The sequence below is a fragment of the Capricornis sumatraensis genome, chromosome 1 (genome assembly GCF_032405125.1).
Source record: "Capricornis sumatraensis isolate serow.1 chromosome 1, serow.2, whole genome shotgun sequence".
In the NCBI taxonomy this organism is placed as follows: domain Eukaryota; kingdom Metazoa; phylum Chordata; class Mammalia; order Artiodactyla; family Bovidae; genus Capricornis; species Capricornis sumatraensis.
This window is the reverse complement of record NC_091069.1, coordinates 3,185,391-3,203,040: the sequence shown is the minus strand read 5'-3', so window position 1 is coordinate 3,203,040 and position 17,650 is coordinate 3,185,391. Positions and strand designations below refer to the sequence as shown.

The 17,650-nt window shown below is 61.7% G+C and overlaps 1 protein-coding gene across 1 annotated transcript in view; it reads right to left on the bottom strand.

Annotated features, from left to right (window-relative positions):
- The window catches only part of CCDC187 (coiled-coil domain containing 187), a 42,932-nt gene extending 42,767 nt beyond the window's left edge, over positions 1–165 (bottom strand). The window contains exon 1 of the mRNA XM_068974764.1: positions 2–165. Within this exon, the coding sequence (XP_068830865.1) occupies positions 2–165 (164 nt within the window). The remainder of the gene's footprint in view (position 1) is intronic.
- Between the last annotated feature and the right edge of the window lie 17,485 nt (positions 166–17,650).

Genomic DNA, 17,650 nt, shown 5'->3' with positions numbered 1-17,650 from the left:
CCTAAGTCGGCACAAACACGGCCCGGACTTGGCACTGGCCCTCCGGAACGCCCGTCCCCCTGGGGCCCCGAGGGAGATGGGGCGCAGCCTCTGGCTCTCTTCGAGGTGGGGCAGGATCATGTTCCCCCGGCAAGCGGGCAGCATCACCATGACCGAGGCCGACATGGCAGCAGGGCTGGGAGCGAAGGTAGAGCCGGTGAGCCTCCGTCACCGCCTGCCCTGGGCCCAGATGGTGCCTTCACGGGGCAGCCCCGGGCCCACAGCCTCATGCTCGGCCACCTGGCGTCCTCCCCAGCTCAAGGTGAGCTGGCCGCTGCCTGGCTCCCAGTGCTGGCCTGTCCTGGTCCCTTGGCCCATGCTGGAAACTCTCAGGACAGTCATGGAAACAGGGTGGGCACAGTGGGCTGCCAGGCCCTGGACTGGCAAAAGCCTGGGGTGGGAGGGCTTCCCACTGCACTGACCCTCAGTGGAGGGTGAGAATTCCGGGTGACCTCATGACAGCATAATAACTCTGTGTCACGCAGGAATAGCGAGCGGGGCCTGCAGCTCTTGCTGGGCCCCCAGGCAGCACGCCCACCCCAGTCCTCCTAGGGTTCCGGGGCCAGCGGCTGCCGTACGTGGTAAGTTGGCCTGGGCTGGAGTCAGGCTCAGCCTGGGCCAGAGTGGGGACAATGTGAGGGGCTAGGGCCGGGGGTGGGCAGGGGCAGGCATGGGCTCAGCCGCATGCTGGTATTGGGCTCAAGGGTCAGCTCAGGGTTGGGGTCAGCATGACGGTCTGGGCACAGGAAAGGAGCCAGCCCAGGGCACATTGCCAGCAGCTGGACGAGGGGCTGAGACCTCTGGTCCTGATATTTTGGCTTCCGCGAACTGGTCCAGGGAAGCGGGCCTGGCATCCCGCTCTCCGGCACAGGCTCAGCACATCCCTTTGACCACAGAAATGGTCTCTGCGGAAGCTTGAGTGTCCCCACCTGGCCACCTCCAGCGGGCTTCCCGTCACCTGCTTGACGAGCCCAGCGGGGCAGCGCAGTGGGGAGGACGTGGGCTCTGCAGTCCGCTGGCCCTGGGCTCGGCATGGTCCCCCAGGAGGAGAGCTGGTTCATTCCAGCTCCGCCCCAGCCAGCAGGGTAACCTTGGGCGACCAGGGACCCCACCCCTGCCCTGGGTATTGTGAGCTCTGGTGAGTTCACCCCTGCAGAAGAGCCCTGCAGAGTGGCCAGCACTCACCAGCGGTCCGTCTGGGAATGGCTGAGGGGCTACGATATTTATCAGCGTTAGCAATAGCCCTGAAGGCACTCCTTCTAGAATGGTCCCTGAGAAAGTTGGGGGTTCTGCATCAAAAGACCCCCAGACTCCCTAATTCCAGGCAGGCATGGAGAATGGAGAGCGTCCTAGAGGTTCTCTCTAAGGGACCCCCCCTCGGGAGCCAGGGACGCCTGGAGGCACTGCCCTCTGGGCAGGACGCAGGGCAGGGCTCTGGTCACCGGGACACAGCCCCAGCTGGCACTGCCAGTCGGCACAGGAGTGGCCCGGGACGGACCCTGCCTGGTGCCCCGCTCTGCCCCAACTCAACCTCCCCTGCTGTTGGCACCGGGTTGAGGCAGGTACAGAGCTGCCTGGACCCCAGATCCAGCCTCCGGCCCTGGGGTCCTCAAGCACACTGGTGGCACAGAAAGACGGTGTCTCTCTAAAGTCAGGTTCCCTAGCCGGCAGCCCCATGGGGTCAGCTCTGCCCTGTGCCCCTGGCCTGGAGTCCCACCCTGCCCAGGCTGGCCTGCTCCACTGGGGACGTCGCCTGGTGAAGCTGAAATAGATTCAGGATGTTTGCAAGTGGCTGGGGCCCCGGGACACTGACCCAGGTCTGCACAGGACAGCAGGCCCTTCCAGGAGGGCTGCAGGCCGTGGTGTGTCTTGGCACGGTGCCCGACACGCAGGAGGGTTGGAAGGTCTTAGGACGTGGCTGCAAGTTCGGGTGGTTGGGGGACACCATCAGGAATGACCACAGTGTCCCCCACACAGCTCCTGGAGCCTGGACAGCTGAGAGGACCCCCCAGACAGCTCCCTCCTCATTTCCAAAGAGCCCCCCCCCCCGGCAAATCCCCCTGTGACCTTGGTGAGAATGAAAGCCCTTCCCGGCCTCCCTTCACTCTGGCCGCAGGATCACACACCCGAGCAGAGGCCTGACCCCAGGCCTGTGAACGCTTCCCTCCGCCAGGCCCTCAGGCTTCCCCATCAGTTGGGGTCCTTGGGGCGGCGGGCGTCCTCCCAGCATCCTCCGGACTCCCAGCCCCCTCCGGAGGGCAGAGAGAAAGGGTCACTCTGAGGGGAAGTGGCAAGAGCCCCAACACGAGAAGTTTCTCCTAACAGATGAGCCTGGTGACCCTTTGTTCCCAGCAGGGACTAAGCTGCCCCCATTGGTCAGCGGAGACCGACTTCTCCAGGAAGAAGCTGGGCCATAAACACGGCGGGGCAGTCACTTCAAACCCTCCGTGTGCATGCTACATGCGTGTGCGTGCTCAGTCGCGTCCGACTCTGTGAGACCCCACGGGCTGTAGCCCGCCAGATTCCTCCGTCCCTGGGATTCTCCAGGCAGGAACACTGGAGTGGGTTGCCATTTCCTTCCCCAGGGGAATCTTCTCCACCCAGGGATCGAACTTCCTGCACCTCCTGCTTCGCAGGCAGTCTTTACTTTTCGAGCCATCGGGGCTACTGGCGATAAAAGCACAATCCTGGACATGAATGCAGGGCGCACTTGGAATCAAACCCAGTGGCCTCTGTCGCCCTACGAGCTCTGACAAGCCCCGAGCGGGTTCCCTCTCCTCCTGCCCACCCAGCTGTGGAGCCCCTTCCAGATACAGCCGCTCACCCGGGGAGTCAGGCCGCTCCCTGCCCAGGGCCCCCTGCTCTTGCCACCCCTGCACACCACACTGTCCATTCCCACGGGGGCGGCCCCCGGGCTCTGCGCTGGGCTGCAGCTGGATGGCCACCAGCAGCAGTGTCGGGTCCCCCTGGGGTCACATTGTACATGGCTCCAAGAAGGCTGCTGGGCAGAGGTGGTGGTGGGGGGCAGACAGCTGCCCTCCCCCCGGCAGGCGTGCCTGCAGCATCTCAGCTGAGCCCCTCCAGCGGGTGTGGGGCCCACAGCCCGGCCTCCTGAACACTCCCTGCCTCCTGCCCCCCTGATGCACTCTCTCAGAGGAAGATCCTCTCCCCTCCCTGGGAGCTGGAGGGGGGCCCCCTTGTGTCTGCTTCCCCTCCCCTGGGCCAGGGACGACTACAGGGTGGGTGGCCTGAGTGCAGATGTAGATGGCTGCGGGAGCCCCTAGCCCAGACGGGCCCTGTGTGGAGGCATGGGGGTCCCATTTCAGCTGTCCCACTGAGGGTCCCTTGAGGGGAGCCCTACTCTGGTGGCTCAGACAAGCTGGGCAGGAGTCTCTACGGCCTGCCGCTCCCCTGGAGCTGGGAGAGACAGCACCTATGGGTCCCCAGGGCCACGCTGAGTCTGATCAGAGCTGGGTGGGCTCACGAAGGACGGGGTTCTTGGCTGGGAGGTGCTGGTGCAAAGAGCAAGCCCATTGTTCCCGGGTCCCCCTGCCTGGCTCCTGGGGGGTGCTGTGGTGGGTCCCTGACTCCAGGCTCGCCAGGTACCCTCTGGTGACCTCGGATAGGGCGTTCAGTTTGCTCATCAGGAAAGGGGCACAACACCAACTTCATTCGGTGGGAGTCGCATGAGTGTCAGAAGACACCTGGCACTCAGTGCCCGCCCCAGGCCTGGCACCCACTGAGAAACGAGAGCTGGACGCCTCTGTCTGCACTTGGGCCAGCCCAGGCCCCCTGCCGTGCCCGACCCCTGCAGCCAGGCCAGAAAGCGGTGCCCCGCCCGAGCAGCTGGTTTCGTCCCTCGCTGCCACCAGGGGCTGTCCCTGGCCAGGGTCATTGCCCCTGCAGCCTGCTGTAGTGTGAGAAGCGGCCCCACCGGCTGGCAGAGGGCGGGCAGGTGCTGTCTCCTGGAAGCCGGCCTGGCTCTGCTCTAAACAGCTGCACTGTTTACTGTCCCCGCCGTGTCCCCAGGACTGCCGGCCCGAGCAAGCCCGAGCAGGCTGTGGCCCGCAGCCCACCACGCCCACAGCCCCCGGGGCCCCAGGCAGAGACCCCAGAGGAGGCGCAGCAGCAGCAGCAGAGGACCCGGCCCTGCACGTCGCCACGGCACCCGACACGGCCTGCCGGCCCAGCCCTGCAGACGAGGCCCCGAGAGGCTCCACAGAAGCAGGCTGGGGGGCTGAGGGCCAAGGGGCCAAGAGGCTGCAGGGGGCCGGCCCGAGGCTGAGCCCGGCCCCGGGCCCAGCGGGAAGTGACCTGCAGACAGCCTGCCCTGAGGCTCAGAGACACTCGTGTCCCCTCAGACAAACACCATACCCACGGACGGACACACAGCACACACACGGCCACACACCACACACAGACACACACACACCATAGACACACAACACACACACCTCACATACAGACAACACACACAGACACACAGCACACACCACACATACCTCACACAGACACACAGCACACACCACACACATCTCACACAGACACACACCACATACCACACACAATACACATAACTCACACACAGACACACAACACAGACACACAACACACACACTTCATATACAGACAACACACACAGACACACAGCACACATGGACACACAACATACACCTCACATATAGACACACAACACACACCTCACACACAGACACACACCACAGACACACAACACACACACTTCATATACAGACAACACACACAGACACACAGCACACACCACACACACCTCACACAGACACACAGCACACACAGCACACACCACACACATCTCACACAGACACACACCACATACCACACACAATACACATACCTCACACACAGACACACAACGCACACACTTCACATATAGACAACACACACACAGACACACAGCACACGCTACAACATCTCACACAGACACACACTACACACACCTCACATACAGACAACACACACAGACACACACCACACACCACACACACCTCACACAGACACACACCACACACCACCTACATGGACATACAATACACACACCTCATATACAGACAACACACACAGACACACAGCACACACCACACACACCTCACACAGACACACACCACAGACACACAACACACACACTTCATATACAGACAACACACACAGACACACAGCACACACATGGACACACAACACACACACCTCACATACAGACACACAGCACACACCTCACACACAGACAACACACACACCTCATACAGACACACACCACACACAGACAACACACACACCTCACACAGACACACACCTCACACACAGACACACAACACGCACATCTCACACACAGACAACACACACACCTCACACAGACACACACCACACACATACAATACACACACCTTACATACAGACACACAACACACAACACACACATGGACACACAACACATATACCTCACACACAGACACACATACCACAGACACACAACACACACACCTCACATACAGACAACACACCCAGACACACAACACGCACACCTCACACAGACACATCACACACAGACAGACAATACACACACCTCACATACAGACACATAATACATACACCTCACACACAGATACACAGCACACACCATACACCACACATGGACACACCACACACACACACCAAACACACACAAAGGACACAGACACACACAAACAACATAACACACAGACAACACACTATACATACATAGACACACCACACAACCATACACAGACACACAACAGACACACAACACACCCTACGTGGCACACACACGACCCGCACAGGCCCAGTGTGCCCCCAGGTGAGCTGGCGCTGTCACCTTGCCCACAGCCACATAGCCCAGAGGCCTGCCCTGAGACCACCTCCCTCCCAGACTAGGAGCACCAGTGACGCCAGAGAGGAGGCTGTGCACGCGACATGCCGGCCTGGCTCCGGCATCGGCGGGGCCGCAGCACGCAGACCCCTCCCGGGGGCAGGCAGAGGAGGGAGGCTGGTCTGCACTGGGCCCAGCCCAGGGAGAAGGGCCTGGGGAGGCCGGGCGGGGCTCAGGAAGAGCCCCCAAGGACTCACCTGCTGGAAGGCTGGGGGGGCACCGAGCAGCGGCTGTGGCCCAGAGGCGGGCAGCAAGTGGAGCGCGGGGACCAGGGCTCCCTGGCCTCCGGGCCCTCGGGAGGCCTGGTGCCAGGCTGGGAGGGAAGCCGCCCTGATGTTGCCAGAGAAACCCTGGCGTCCGTCTGATACTGGGACTCCTCCTCCAGGCGCAGAGCCTGGGGACTGTGCCAGGCGCCAGGGGCCTCACCTGGGCCAGCGCCCCGCCTGGGCAGAGGCAGGCAGGCCTGCAGGACAGCCTCCCCACGGCCCGGAACTGCCCGAGCCCCGCCTCCGCGGCTGCGGGCCCATCCAGCCCAGCCCGCTGTCTTCCTCCTCCCCAGAGCCCCCGCCCCCCACGCAGAGCTCTGGGAGCAGGGGCCCTGGAGGTGGACGGGTGCCCTCCCTTCCGACCTAGGACACCAGGTGTGGGTCCCCGGGCAGCTCACGCCTCCAAGCCTGGAGACCAGGGTGTGGGGGGAGGGGAGGTCCCAACACACCACACTCGCCGTCCTCAAAGCCCCTCACGGCCTTGGGGTCACCATGGCAGCCCCGCTGGAATGGCGGGAGGTGGTGGGGGTTGCTGGGTACCTGTACCAGATGGACCCACGGGCAGATGGGTCTTGGGGTCTGGGTGGCTGGGGTGGGATCTGACGCTTTCCTATGGCCTTTATGCTGGTTTTCCAACTAGGGGCGCTGGTGAGTGGAGGGGGAGGTGTGTCCATCCCCCCATCCATACCCTGTCTAGCTCCAGTCGAGGGCCTGTGGGGGCAGGATGGTGCCCAAGGGTCCTGGGGGCTGCCCAGTGAACGTCCACGTCTCCCTGCGGACAACTTGGCTGGCTATGGGGCAGTGCCAGCAGGTGGCGCCCTCTCCCATCATAGTTGGGGTACGGGGTGAGGGGGGGGTCCCACAGGGCTTTGCTGTTCCTGCCACACCCCACCCCCGCAGATATGTTTCTCCCCACCCAGAAAACTCTAGAAAACAGTCTTTTGCCAAGAAAGCCTCTTGGTGTTCAGGAAATCTGGATTTAGAGGACAGGAACTTGCAGCAGTCTGGCCTCTTACAAACTCAGGGGCATGTGTGCCCCCCTGCCGCCCCTGGAGGTGGCATACGGGAGCCGCAGCCACTCAGCCCCTGAGGAGAGCTGGACACCGAGGAAGACCAGCTCGGACTGGAGCTGGACCGTCCAGGAAAGACCGCCCTGGAGGTGGCTGTGTCCCTGGGCCACAGGGTCCAAAGGGGCTGACCCTGCGGTCGGTGGGTGTGGAGCGAGAGCCCTGTAGCCGTGCCTGGGCCTCCTTGGGCCCCAGAAGCCCAGCCCCAGAAGACGGATGGGCTCAGATGTGTCCATGCAGGTGGGCTCTGTCCATCAGTGTCAGAGAGACAGGGAGAAGCCACCTGGCCCGAGGGCTGGACCCTGGGGCTGGAGCCTGCGGGGAGCCAAAGTTCCTCCTTCAGAGTTTCTGGTACATTCCCCCCGAACCCAAGTTAAGCAAACGAGACCCCGACACTACCTGGGGGGGGGGGTTGGCGGGGGGCAGACCGCTGTCCAGACTCTGCCCCCGGGCTTCTGGCCCCGCCTGGGGCTGCCCAGGCCAGTCGCTGCCCTGAGCAGCCACACCAGCCTGCGCAGAGCACCTCCCCCTGGGGTTCTGAGATGCAGACCTCAGATCACCACCACTGGAAACAAATCACTTTCTTTCCCTTATTGAAAGGAAACGCTCCGGGTCCAATGCTGAGACAAGTCTCCCAGCCAGCAGGCCACCTCTTCAGTGCACGGATTCCAGGCCTGAGAACCGGCTCAGGGCCAAAACCCCTGCCAGCGACTGTGGCTTTTTTTCTTTTTTTATCAGGGCAGCCACCCTGGGCCTCTCAGTCATCTGTCTTCATCGGCTCTGACCTGTGAGCAGCCTTCCCCAGAGGCACCCGCAGTGAGTGTGGTGGGCAGGGGGATGACAGCCACCGTCAGGACGTCAGGACACAAGGCCGGGTCGACACTGATGCCCTCAGTCCCCCGTCAGGCCGTTACCAGGGTGCTGCCCAAGGCCCAGCTGACAGCGGTCTTGCGGGGTCACAGATCCCCGTGATCGGCCCCCTCCCCAGTCTGTGGATGTAGAGCTGGACACCCCCACGTTGGATCCATGCACCGTGGGCTAGGAGCTATTGCTGTGATCGTGGTGGGAAGGTCAAGGGGATGAAAAGTCTCCCCTCTGCAGTCCAGAGAGTGAAACAAAACCAGCGTTGCCTCCTGGTGCCCTCCTGGAGGGTTTGAAGGATGCAGGCTGGTCCCTGTACCTCCATTTCATTCACTAGTCCAGTCCCTGATGAAATGCAGTGGACCCAGGATGCTGACCACAGTCTCCGGGGCAGGGTGACACCGCCCCAGGGACACAGGGCCCCGCGGTGCGGGGCGGTCTCCGTCCCCATCAGAGGTGGACGGCGTTGTCTACCTGGGAGGCACACAGCGCCCGCTGCAGGCCTGCCCAGGGCTGTCTGTCTCCTCTTCCCTGAGCCACACGCGTCACATCCACCTGTCCTCTCGGGGGTGCGATGATGCCAGGCTGGCTGATCAGACCCCAGGCGACACGCACACCCTAGAGGTGGGCCTCAGGCAGAAAGGGATATGACAGCCAGGACTTGGGAAGACCACAAGACCATGAACGTCCCAGAGGTCCAGGGAAGGGTGGCGTTCCCGGGCGTGCCCTCCAAACCCAGGCCCAGTGGTTACATCTCACACCTCCTGCCACCACCCTCTCGGCTCCTGGAGAAAGCAGGGTGCACCTCCAGGGAGGCACTCTGGCCCTTTCCCAGGTGGCGCGAAGGCCGCTGGCCTGCAAGGCGGTCCAGAACGGGAAAGGGGCCCCAGCTGGCGGGCTGGTGTTGCCCGAGTCCACGATGGGCAACGGTTGTGGGGTGGGGACGCAGCCAGGAGGAGAGCCATGGCCCAACCCGGGGCTCAGCACGCTGACATGCCGTTGGAGGAGGGGCTCCACCAGCCTGGGCCCGAAGGTCTGCGTCCTCCCCGGGGCCCTGGGTGCTGTGTCTGGATAAGGAAGGAACTGAGGTTAAGTGAGGTCATGGGAAAGCAGTGGCTGGTCCTACAGGATCCAGCGTCCTTACAGGAGGAGACCCCAGGGCTCCCACTCTCTCCTTGCCCCCATGCGTACGCCCAGAGGAAAGGTCGAGCGAGGACGCAGCCAGAGGGTCCTCACCGCGAGCCAAGCCTGCCTGGGCCTCAATCTGAGACTCGGTGATGTTTCGTTACACAGCTCGGGCTGACTAAGAGACACGCTTACTGGGCCCTGACACAGACGCCGGGCCAGGCTCCAAGCCCTCAGGAGCCGGGCCCAGTGCGCCCACCCAGGCAGGCCCAAGAGGGCTTTTTTCTTTTAACATTTACTTTGGGTTTTGGCTGTGCTCAGCCTTCATCCCTGCACAGGCTTTCTCTAGTAGCAGCGAGCAGGGGTTACTCTTGGCCCAGTCCTTTGGCCACCTGATGCAAGAGCCGACTCACTGGAAAAGACCCTGATGCCGGGAAAGATTGCGGGTGGGAGGAGAAGGGGACGGCAGAGGGTGAGATGGTGGGGTGGCATCACCGACTCGATGGACTCAGTGAGTCTGAGCAAGCTGGGGAGATGGTGAAGGACGGCATGCTGCAGCCCACGGGGTCGCTCAGAGGTGAACATGACTGAGCGACTGAACAGCAATGGGCTTCTCGGTGCGCTGGGTTCTCCTGTTGCGGAGCGCAGGCTCGTGGCCCGTGGTCTTCAGTAGCTGCCGTGCCCAGGCTCCGGGGCACAGGCCCAGTGGTGGTGGCACACGGGCTTAGTTGATCTGCCACATGTGGGATCCTCCCAGACCAGGGATCGACCCTGTGTCCCCTGCATTGCAAAGTGGACTCCCAGCCACTGGACCACCAGGTAAGCCCACAAGGGGGCTTTCTGATGGTTCACAGCAGCTCCTTGCCCTAATTCTGAGCTCTGACCAGCCCTGCAGAGAGAGGGAGGGATGCTGGGCCCTGGAGGGAGAGGCCCTGGCCCCTGCCTCTCCTTCCTTCCTGCAGCTTGCCCACCTAGCTGCCCCGGGCCCGATGCGGTTCTCTGGGGAAAGCTCTTGTCCTGAGGGGTGTGTGGTCTGAAGGAAGGAGGGCCGTGCTGACCACAGGGAGGGGGGTGGGTGGCAGGACCACGCACTGTTCCCACCGGGGGCTCCTAGGGCCTCACGTGGCAGCCGCCCGCTCTGCTCCACGGACGGCTGCCCCCGTACACGTGAGCCGTCAGCCCCGGACGCCTTAGGGCCACAGATATGGAGGCCCCACCCCCAGGGCAACCTGAAAACCATGCGTGGCCGCAGGGCTCGGCATCCCCGGGGTCCTTCCCTCTCCCCACCGCCCCGGGGTCCTGACCAGATGACCCGGATATCAGGAACAGGACCCGCTGTCCTTGTCCCAGGGCCCCCATGATGAATCAACACGTGAGAAAGGTCCCTAGTGCCCTCCCTGCTTACTGCTTAACCCTGGGCTGAGGGCGCTCGGGGTTAGGAGAGGAGCAGAAAGCCAGGCTGCGGGGTTTCCATGGCAACCATGAGCTGCCTGGGCTGGAGCCCCGAAGAGGCTCTGTGGGGGGTGGGGAATGGCAAGGGTGTGGTTCCACTCTCCTGCTTTCCGTCTGTTTCATCACTGCTGGGACAGACAGACGAACGTTGCCCGAGGACTCCATCGAGGGCAGCAGCTCCTCCAACCGCTGCACGCCTGCCTCAGGCCTCACCCGCCTCCCAGGTGGCCAGGGACGGGCGAGGGGCGATCAGCACCTCTTGAGAACACCTGTGAAGAGCTCCCGGAGCCTGGGGTGTCCTGAGCAGCTGGCCGCCGCCCCCCTCTGCCCAGAGTTCTGCGCCCCCAAGGCTGGGTGCGAGCCCAGAGCTCTGCCTGCTCTCCACCCCGCCCTCCCCTCCTCCCCGGGAAGCCGCCACGCGTCCCCTGAGCGCCTCGGCTCTCCCTTGCTGTGGCTCTGGCCCAGATCTGGGGTGGCACGCTCCCCCTCCAGATGGCCTGGCAGCCCAGACCTGCCCCAGAGTGATGGTGTCTGAGGGCGGGGAAGGGTGGGGGCTGGGCCTCGCCTCCTCCACACCTGGCGGTGGGCAGGGACTTCAGGCAGGTGGATGAGGGGGCTCTTGAGAGGTGAGCGGGTATCATGGGAACCAGGCATCCTCCAGCCTCTGTGACCACACTCTTGGCATAGCATGTGGCACATAGGTGATGAGCACCAGTGCTCAGGGGCAAAAGTCAAGGGAAATGAGAACGTGGGCAGGGGTACTGAAGGGTGAGGGCCCCTGCTGCAGGGCCCAGGGCTCAGAGACCTTTCTCTAGCTCCAGCTGCTTTTCCATGTTCCCAGCCAGCAGGCCAGCTCCTGTCCTGCAGCCTGGTGGCCCCAGGGGCACCTGGCCTTGCTGCCAAATGGAGCATCTGCCCAGTCGCTGTTCAGTCGCTCAGTGGTGTCCGACTCTGTGACCTCATGGACCGCAGCCTGCCAGGCTTCCCTGTCCACCACCAACTCCCGGAGCTTACTCAAACTCGTGTCCATTGAGTCAAGGATACCATCCGACCATCTCATCCTCTGTCGCCTCCTTCTCCTCCTGCCTTCAATCTTTCCCAGCTTCAGGGTCTTTTCCAATGAGTTGGCTCCTCACATCAGGTGCCCAGAGTATTGGAGCTGCAACATCAGTCCTTTCAATGAATATTCAGGGCTGATTTTCTTTAGGATGGACCGGTTGGATCTCCGTGCTGTCCAAGAGACTCTCAAGAGTCTTCTCCAACACCACAGTTCAGAAGCATTTATTCTTCAGTGCTCAGCCTTTTTTAATGTCTCACATCCATACACTACTAGAAAAACCATAGATTTGACTATATGGACCTTTGTCAGCAAAGTGATGTCTCTGTTTTTTAATACACTATCTAGGTTTGTCATAGCTTTCCTTCCAAGGAGAAAACATCTTTTAATTTCATGGCGGCAGTCACCGTCCACAGTGATTTTAGAGCCTAAGAAAATAAAGTCTGTCACTGTTTCCATTTTTTCCCCCCTTCTATTTGCCATAAAGTGATGAGACCAGATGCCATGATCTTAGTTTTTTGAATGTTGAATTTTAAGCCAACATTTTCACTCTCCTCTTTCATTTTCATCAAGAGGCTCTTTAGTTCCTCTTTGCTTTCTGCCATAAGGGTGGTGTCATCTGCATATCTGATGTTATTGATATTTCTCCCAGCAATCTTGATTCCAGCTTGTGCTTCATCTAGCCCGGCATTTCATATGATGTACTCTGCATATAAGTTAAATAAGCAGGGTGACAATATACAGCCTTGTGGTACCCCTTCCCCAATTTGGAACCAGTCTGTTGTTCCATGTCCAGCTTTAGCTGTTGCTTCTTAACCTGCATACAGGTTTCTCAGGAGGCAGGTAAGGTGGTTTGGTATTCCCATCTCTTGAAGAAATTTTTTGTCTTTTTAAGGATTTGCTGTCCCAGAGGGGCTGGCAAACTCTCGGCCCATGGGCTCCATGTATGAGACTCTTGTCTGCCGTGCTCCAGGGCTGTGCCGAGGGCTTTGCAGCAAGACCTCATTCACCAGGCTCCCGTCTGAGGGAGAAGAGAGAGGCCCAGAGGAGGGCCGGGGCCCAGCTCGTGAGCAGCCCTGCTGCGTCCCAAGCCCCGTGTCACCCTGCGCTGTAGCTGGGCGGGGTCCCAGCACAGAGAGGCCTCTCCTCGATCAGTGACCATCTGAGCGTCAGCCCCGCGCCGGGAGCTGCAGCAATTGCGGCGGGTTCCTGCCCACCTGGAGCACACAGGCACGTTGCCCGGCCTCCTGTCCATGGGTAAGGACCTGGTTACACGGCAGTGATACGGCCACAAGGTGAATGTCACTCAGCCTCCACCTCTGACTGTATCTGTGATGTCCGCATGATGCTCACAATATAATGTTAATTGAGAGCAGAAAACTACAGAACTGCATGTTACACGACCCACGTGTGGGTGAGCCTTGTAAGTGCAATTCTGAGATGTGAGTGCAGTGGGGTAAAGGGTGGCCCCAAAGAGACACCCACCTACAGTGGTAAGCGTGACCGCGTCTGGGAGAAAGGGTCCTTGCAGGTGAAATTGAGATCCTAAATCCCATGCAAGTCCTTTCAGGAGGAAAGACAGAGAGCACAGACACAGGGGAAGCGGGGTGGCACGTGAAGATGGAGGCAGCGAGGGGAGGGACTCAGCCACAAGCCAAGGGACGCCTGGAGCTCCAGGAGCTGGAAGCGGCAGGGGGCACCCCTGCTGGACCCTCCACACAGAGCGGGACCCCACCAGCACCTGAATTCTTCCGGTTTCCAGAGCTGAGAGAACCATTTCTGCCACGTGAAGCCACCCAGCTGTGGTCATTCGCCACTGCAGTCCTGGGAGACTACGCAGAGGCCACGCCCTATAAGGTCGTGTTTACCCAGCACTGACTGGGCCTCCGTCACTGTCCCAATGCGGGAGGTAAGGATCAGAGAGACGGGCCCTGGTCCAAAGTGAACCCAGGCATCCGGGCTGTTAAACTCAGCCTGGGCTGGCTTCCCTTCCCCAGAGGGTCTGGGGCCACCACCCACCGTCACGCTGCTGGAATGGGGAGATGCTGGTGGGCATAGAACCACCCCCTCCCCCCGACAGAAGAAACCCACTGCACTTTCTGTTCGCCTGGGGGCCTCAGAGCATTTATTTGAAGCAGCGGATTTGACCTCCTAATTCTGTTTCGTTTACGAGGATGTGGGCGGGCTTCCCTGGTGGCTCAGATGGTAAAGAATCTGCCTGCACTGTGGGAGACCCGGGTTTGATCCCTGGGTTGGGAAGATTCTCAGGAGAAGGGCATGGCAACCCACTCCAGTATTCTTGCCTAGAGAATTCCATGGACAGAAGGGTTGCAGTCAGATATGACTGAACAACTAACGCACTTGGGCTGATGATAAAAGATGTCCCCTTCCACCCCACACCCAAGGCCGGCGGGGCTTGGAGCCACCCGGTGAACCTGGAGCCCAAATACACTCCTCTCTCTCTGTCTCCATCTCTTTCCCTGACTCTCCCTCTGTGTCTCTGTCTCTCCATCTCTCCATCTCTCTCTGTCTCTGATTCTCCCTCTTTCTGTCCCTCTGTCTCTCTCCAGCACTCACAGTGTCTGCCAGGCCTGGGGGCACAGACTGGCAGGGGGCAGGAGTTTCGGTCCCATCAACCGGGGGTGAGCCCGCTGTGGACAGTTGAGCACGGGCCTGCCCCATGGGCACCTGCCTCCTCCCCACAGGGCCCGGGGACACAAACCCGGTGACAACCTGCCAGCCAGTGGCCCAGGAATGCCGTGTGGCCGGGTGTCACTGGATGACGCGGTGGCGTGCAGCTCCGAGCACACCTCCAGCTATTTCCTGGGTGTGTCATCTCCCCGGGAGGCACTCAGGATCTCAGGGTGGGCAGATCGTTTCCTTCTGGGCTTCTTGCAAAAACCCACTGCCCACCCAGAGCTCCCACTCCAGGGACATCGAGGCCTCAAGGAGAGGAAGTGGCGGTGGGTGGTGTCTTGGGGGCCTCGGGGCAATGGGTGGCTCGTACCCCAGAGCTAAGCAGTAGAGCCAGTTCTTTCTCAGGGTTATGAGATTATCAGAAATGATGGCAAAAATGTGTGTTCTTTTTACCTAAGCACACGTGTGCACGCATGTGTGTGCATGCATTTGTGAGTTTGGGTCTCTCCCCTCTCCCCGTCTACCTTTTGCCTTGGGTCCCAGATTGGGCACCTCTGCTGGTGGCACCTGGGGGTGACCCCGGCCCCCTGGGCCCTGCAGGAGCAGTCTTCCCCCTGGGGAAGGGGGGCATGGGGGGGTGGGAGGAGGCAGGGTCTGGGAGCTGTCCCGCTGGCCACCAGGTCATCCTCAGCTTGTCTCCCGCCCCAGCAAACACCTGGGGGGGCCGTGTCTCAGAGGTCGCATGCCCTGCCTGAGCCTCGAAGCTGGTTCTCTGTGCGGGGATGACCCTGGGCAGCCTGACCACCCTCTTCCAGCCTGGTCCTCAGCTGGGGCCCGTGTCAGCCTTAAGTGCCTGCCTCTCTCCAGAGGCCCAAGGCCTCTCCACCCCGAAAGGCTCAGCCGGACCCCTGCAACTGTCCAGTGCCACCTCCCTGCTGGCCTGTCTGGGGGACAGGCCCAGGAAGGGGTCAGTTAGGGAACCAGGCTTGACCTCAGCTCTCCCGAGGCCCAGCCCAGTGACCTAGGGCATCACTGTCCAGTGTGCTCACCAAGGGGAAGGGCGTGCTGATGAAGCGGATGCCAGGGAGGGCTGAGTGTCGGCGGCAGGCATGCGGCAGTTGCCCCCCGGTGGAGGCGGCACTGCTGGCAGCTGCCAACAGCAGGGTTGGTACTCTGAGTGCGGCGGGAGGGGGGCGCGGCTCGAGGGAGGTGGTGCCTCTGGGGACAAGGTCCAGCATCGCTGCCACCCACGGCATCCTCTTGCCACCTGTTAACTGGGGCTGGAAGGAGGATCCAGGCGGGAAACTGTTTTTCTTCCCAACACTCCTTCGGGAATGGATGGAGGGGGTGTGCTCACGGCCTCCCATCGGAACACTCTGCCAGGGCAGGCGCACCGAGAGTCACAGGGGAGAATTTACACGACAGGACACGCAGAGCGCAGGTGTGTGCGGGTAGTAGGTCTCTGCCCCCCAACCCCCTGGGAGGCCTGGGGGAAGGAGGGGCAGCCCCGAGGGTGCGCAGAACGGATGGGAGGGTGGTGAGCCAAGTCCGCTGCCCCCGGGACCCCTGCTCCCCCAGACCTGCCTCCCGGCAGCCCCCTGCTCTCCGTGGAGCTGAGGCACACTTAGTTTCACACCTGGGTGGCCACGTGCTGCCTGTCCACACTCCACCCTCCTTCCTGGGTCCTCTCCACCGGAGTCGGTCAGGTCTCTGGATGGGAGAAGACACACCTCCATGCCGTGTGGCGAGGACTGCCTGCAGGGGCCCAGTGGGGAGGAAGCACAGTCCCAACGGTAGGCACCCTGAGCTCTGACTGCCTGCCCAGCACCATGACCATCACTGTCTGGACCCCCGATTCTTCCCGACCCCACGATCCTACCCAACCCCAGCGGCACAGGGCTGCTGAACCCTGAGGGGCAGAATGGAAACTCAAGACAGGGAAAGCAACTTGTGCCAGGCACCCAGCAGGGTTGGGGTGGTCAGGGCCTGACTCAGGCCAGCTTGAGCCTGGCCCGTTGCCCAGCACCCCCAAGATGGTCCTAGCTCCCCTGGGGAAGCTCTGATAGAAGACCCTTCCAGCCCAGGGACTCCAGCTCCCCACCAGTCTCCTTACTCCCAGGAAGGAAGAGAGAAGACGCCCACCCCCTCCATCCCTCTGCAGGGACCACCCCCTTTCTGCCACCCACGGCATATCACCACAAGGGCCGCCTTCCTGACACAAGGCACTGGGCCGCGCACCCAGGGGACCGTAGGGGGCCCACAGTGGTGACCTCCTGGGGATGCTGAGCTCAGGCCTGTCACGGGGGGGGGGCCCACAGTGGCCCCCGTCCTCTGATGCCAGCCCAGGGGTGATCCAAGGAGGCAGGCCTGGGGCTGCCCTCAGCACCCCGCGCTCTGTACGGGCCAGCTGGGGGCCATGGCTAGGCCTGAGAACAAGGCCCTGCCTGCTCCTGTGGTCCCCGGGGGAGGGTGTGTGGGCTGAGCCGCCGGCCGCTGCGCTCTGGGCACAGATGGTTCTCATCCTCGCTGCCTCTTCCGCAGGAAAAGCAGACCAGCTCGGGGCCAAGAGCCCTTTTTTAATCTCATGTTTATTTACGCTGCCTTTGCCTGAAGCCAGGGTCCTGTGGGCTGCACTCTGCCGAGGGTCCTGGCTGGGGTGGAGTGTCTGGGTGGGGCGGCCTGGCTGGCTGGCATCTTCCTGACCTTAGGGCAGTGCTCTGGGAAGGGGCCAGCGTGCCCCCAGGGGAAAGCAGCCCATTTCCCGTCCCCAGACTCGTCCCTGTCCCATTGGGTTGCAGCAACTTTTCCAGGATTGGAGTTCTCTGGCTGCGCTGGGAGGGCGGAGATTGAGAAGGGTGCAGGACAGAACCTGTGAGACCACCCTCCGAGAGCAGTCAGAACCCAGGGGGTGGAGGCGAGGCCACATCACCCGTCAGGGCCCCCAGGAATCCCCAGGAGAGGAGGCGGCCGGGTGCTGAGACGCTGGACTCGGGTGGGTGGGCACAGCCTGGCCACTCTACTTGCAGCCTTCCACGGTTTTCACAGACAGCTGAGAAGACCAAGCTTGGGTGTGGGGAGGCTGCCGACCACGGTCTCAGAAGTGAGAAATGCAGAGGGGTGGGCAGGCTTGCAGAATCTTTGCTTTCCCAGGCTAGCTGACCCCCAGCGCGCGCACACACACACACACACACACACACAAACACACAGCCAACCCCCAACACAC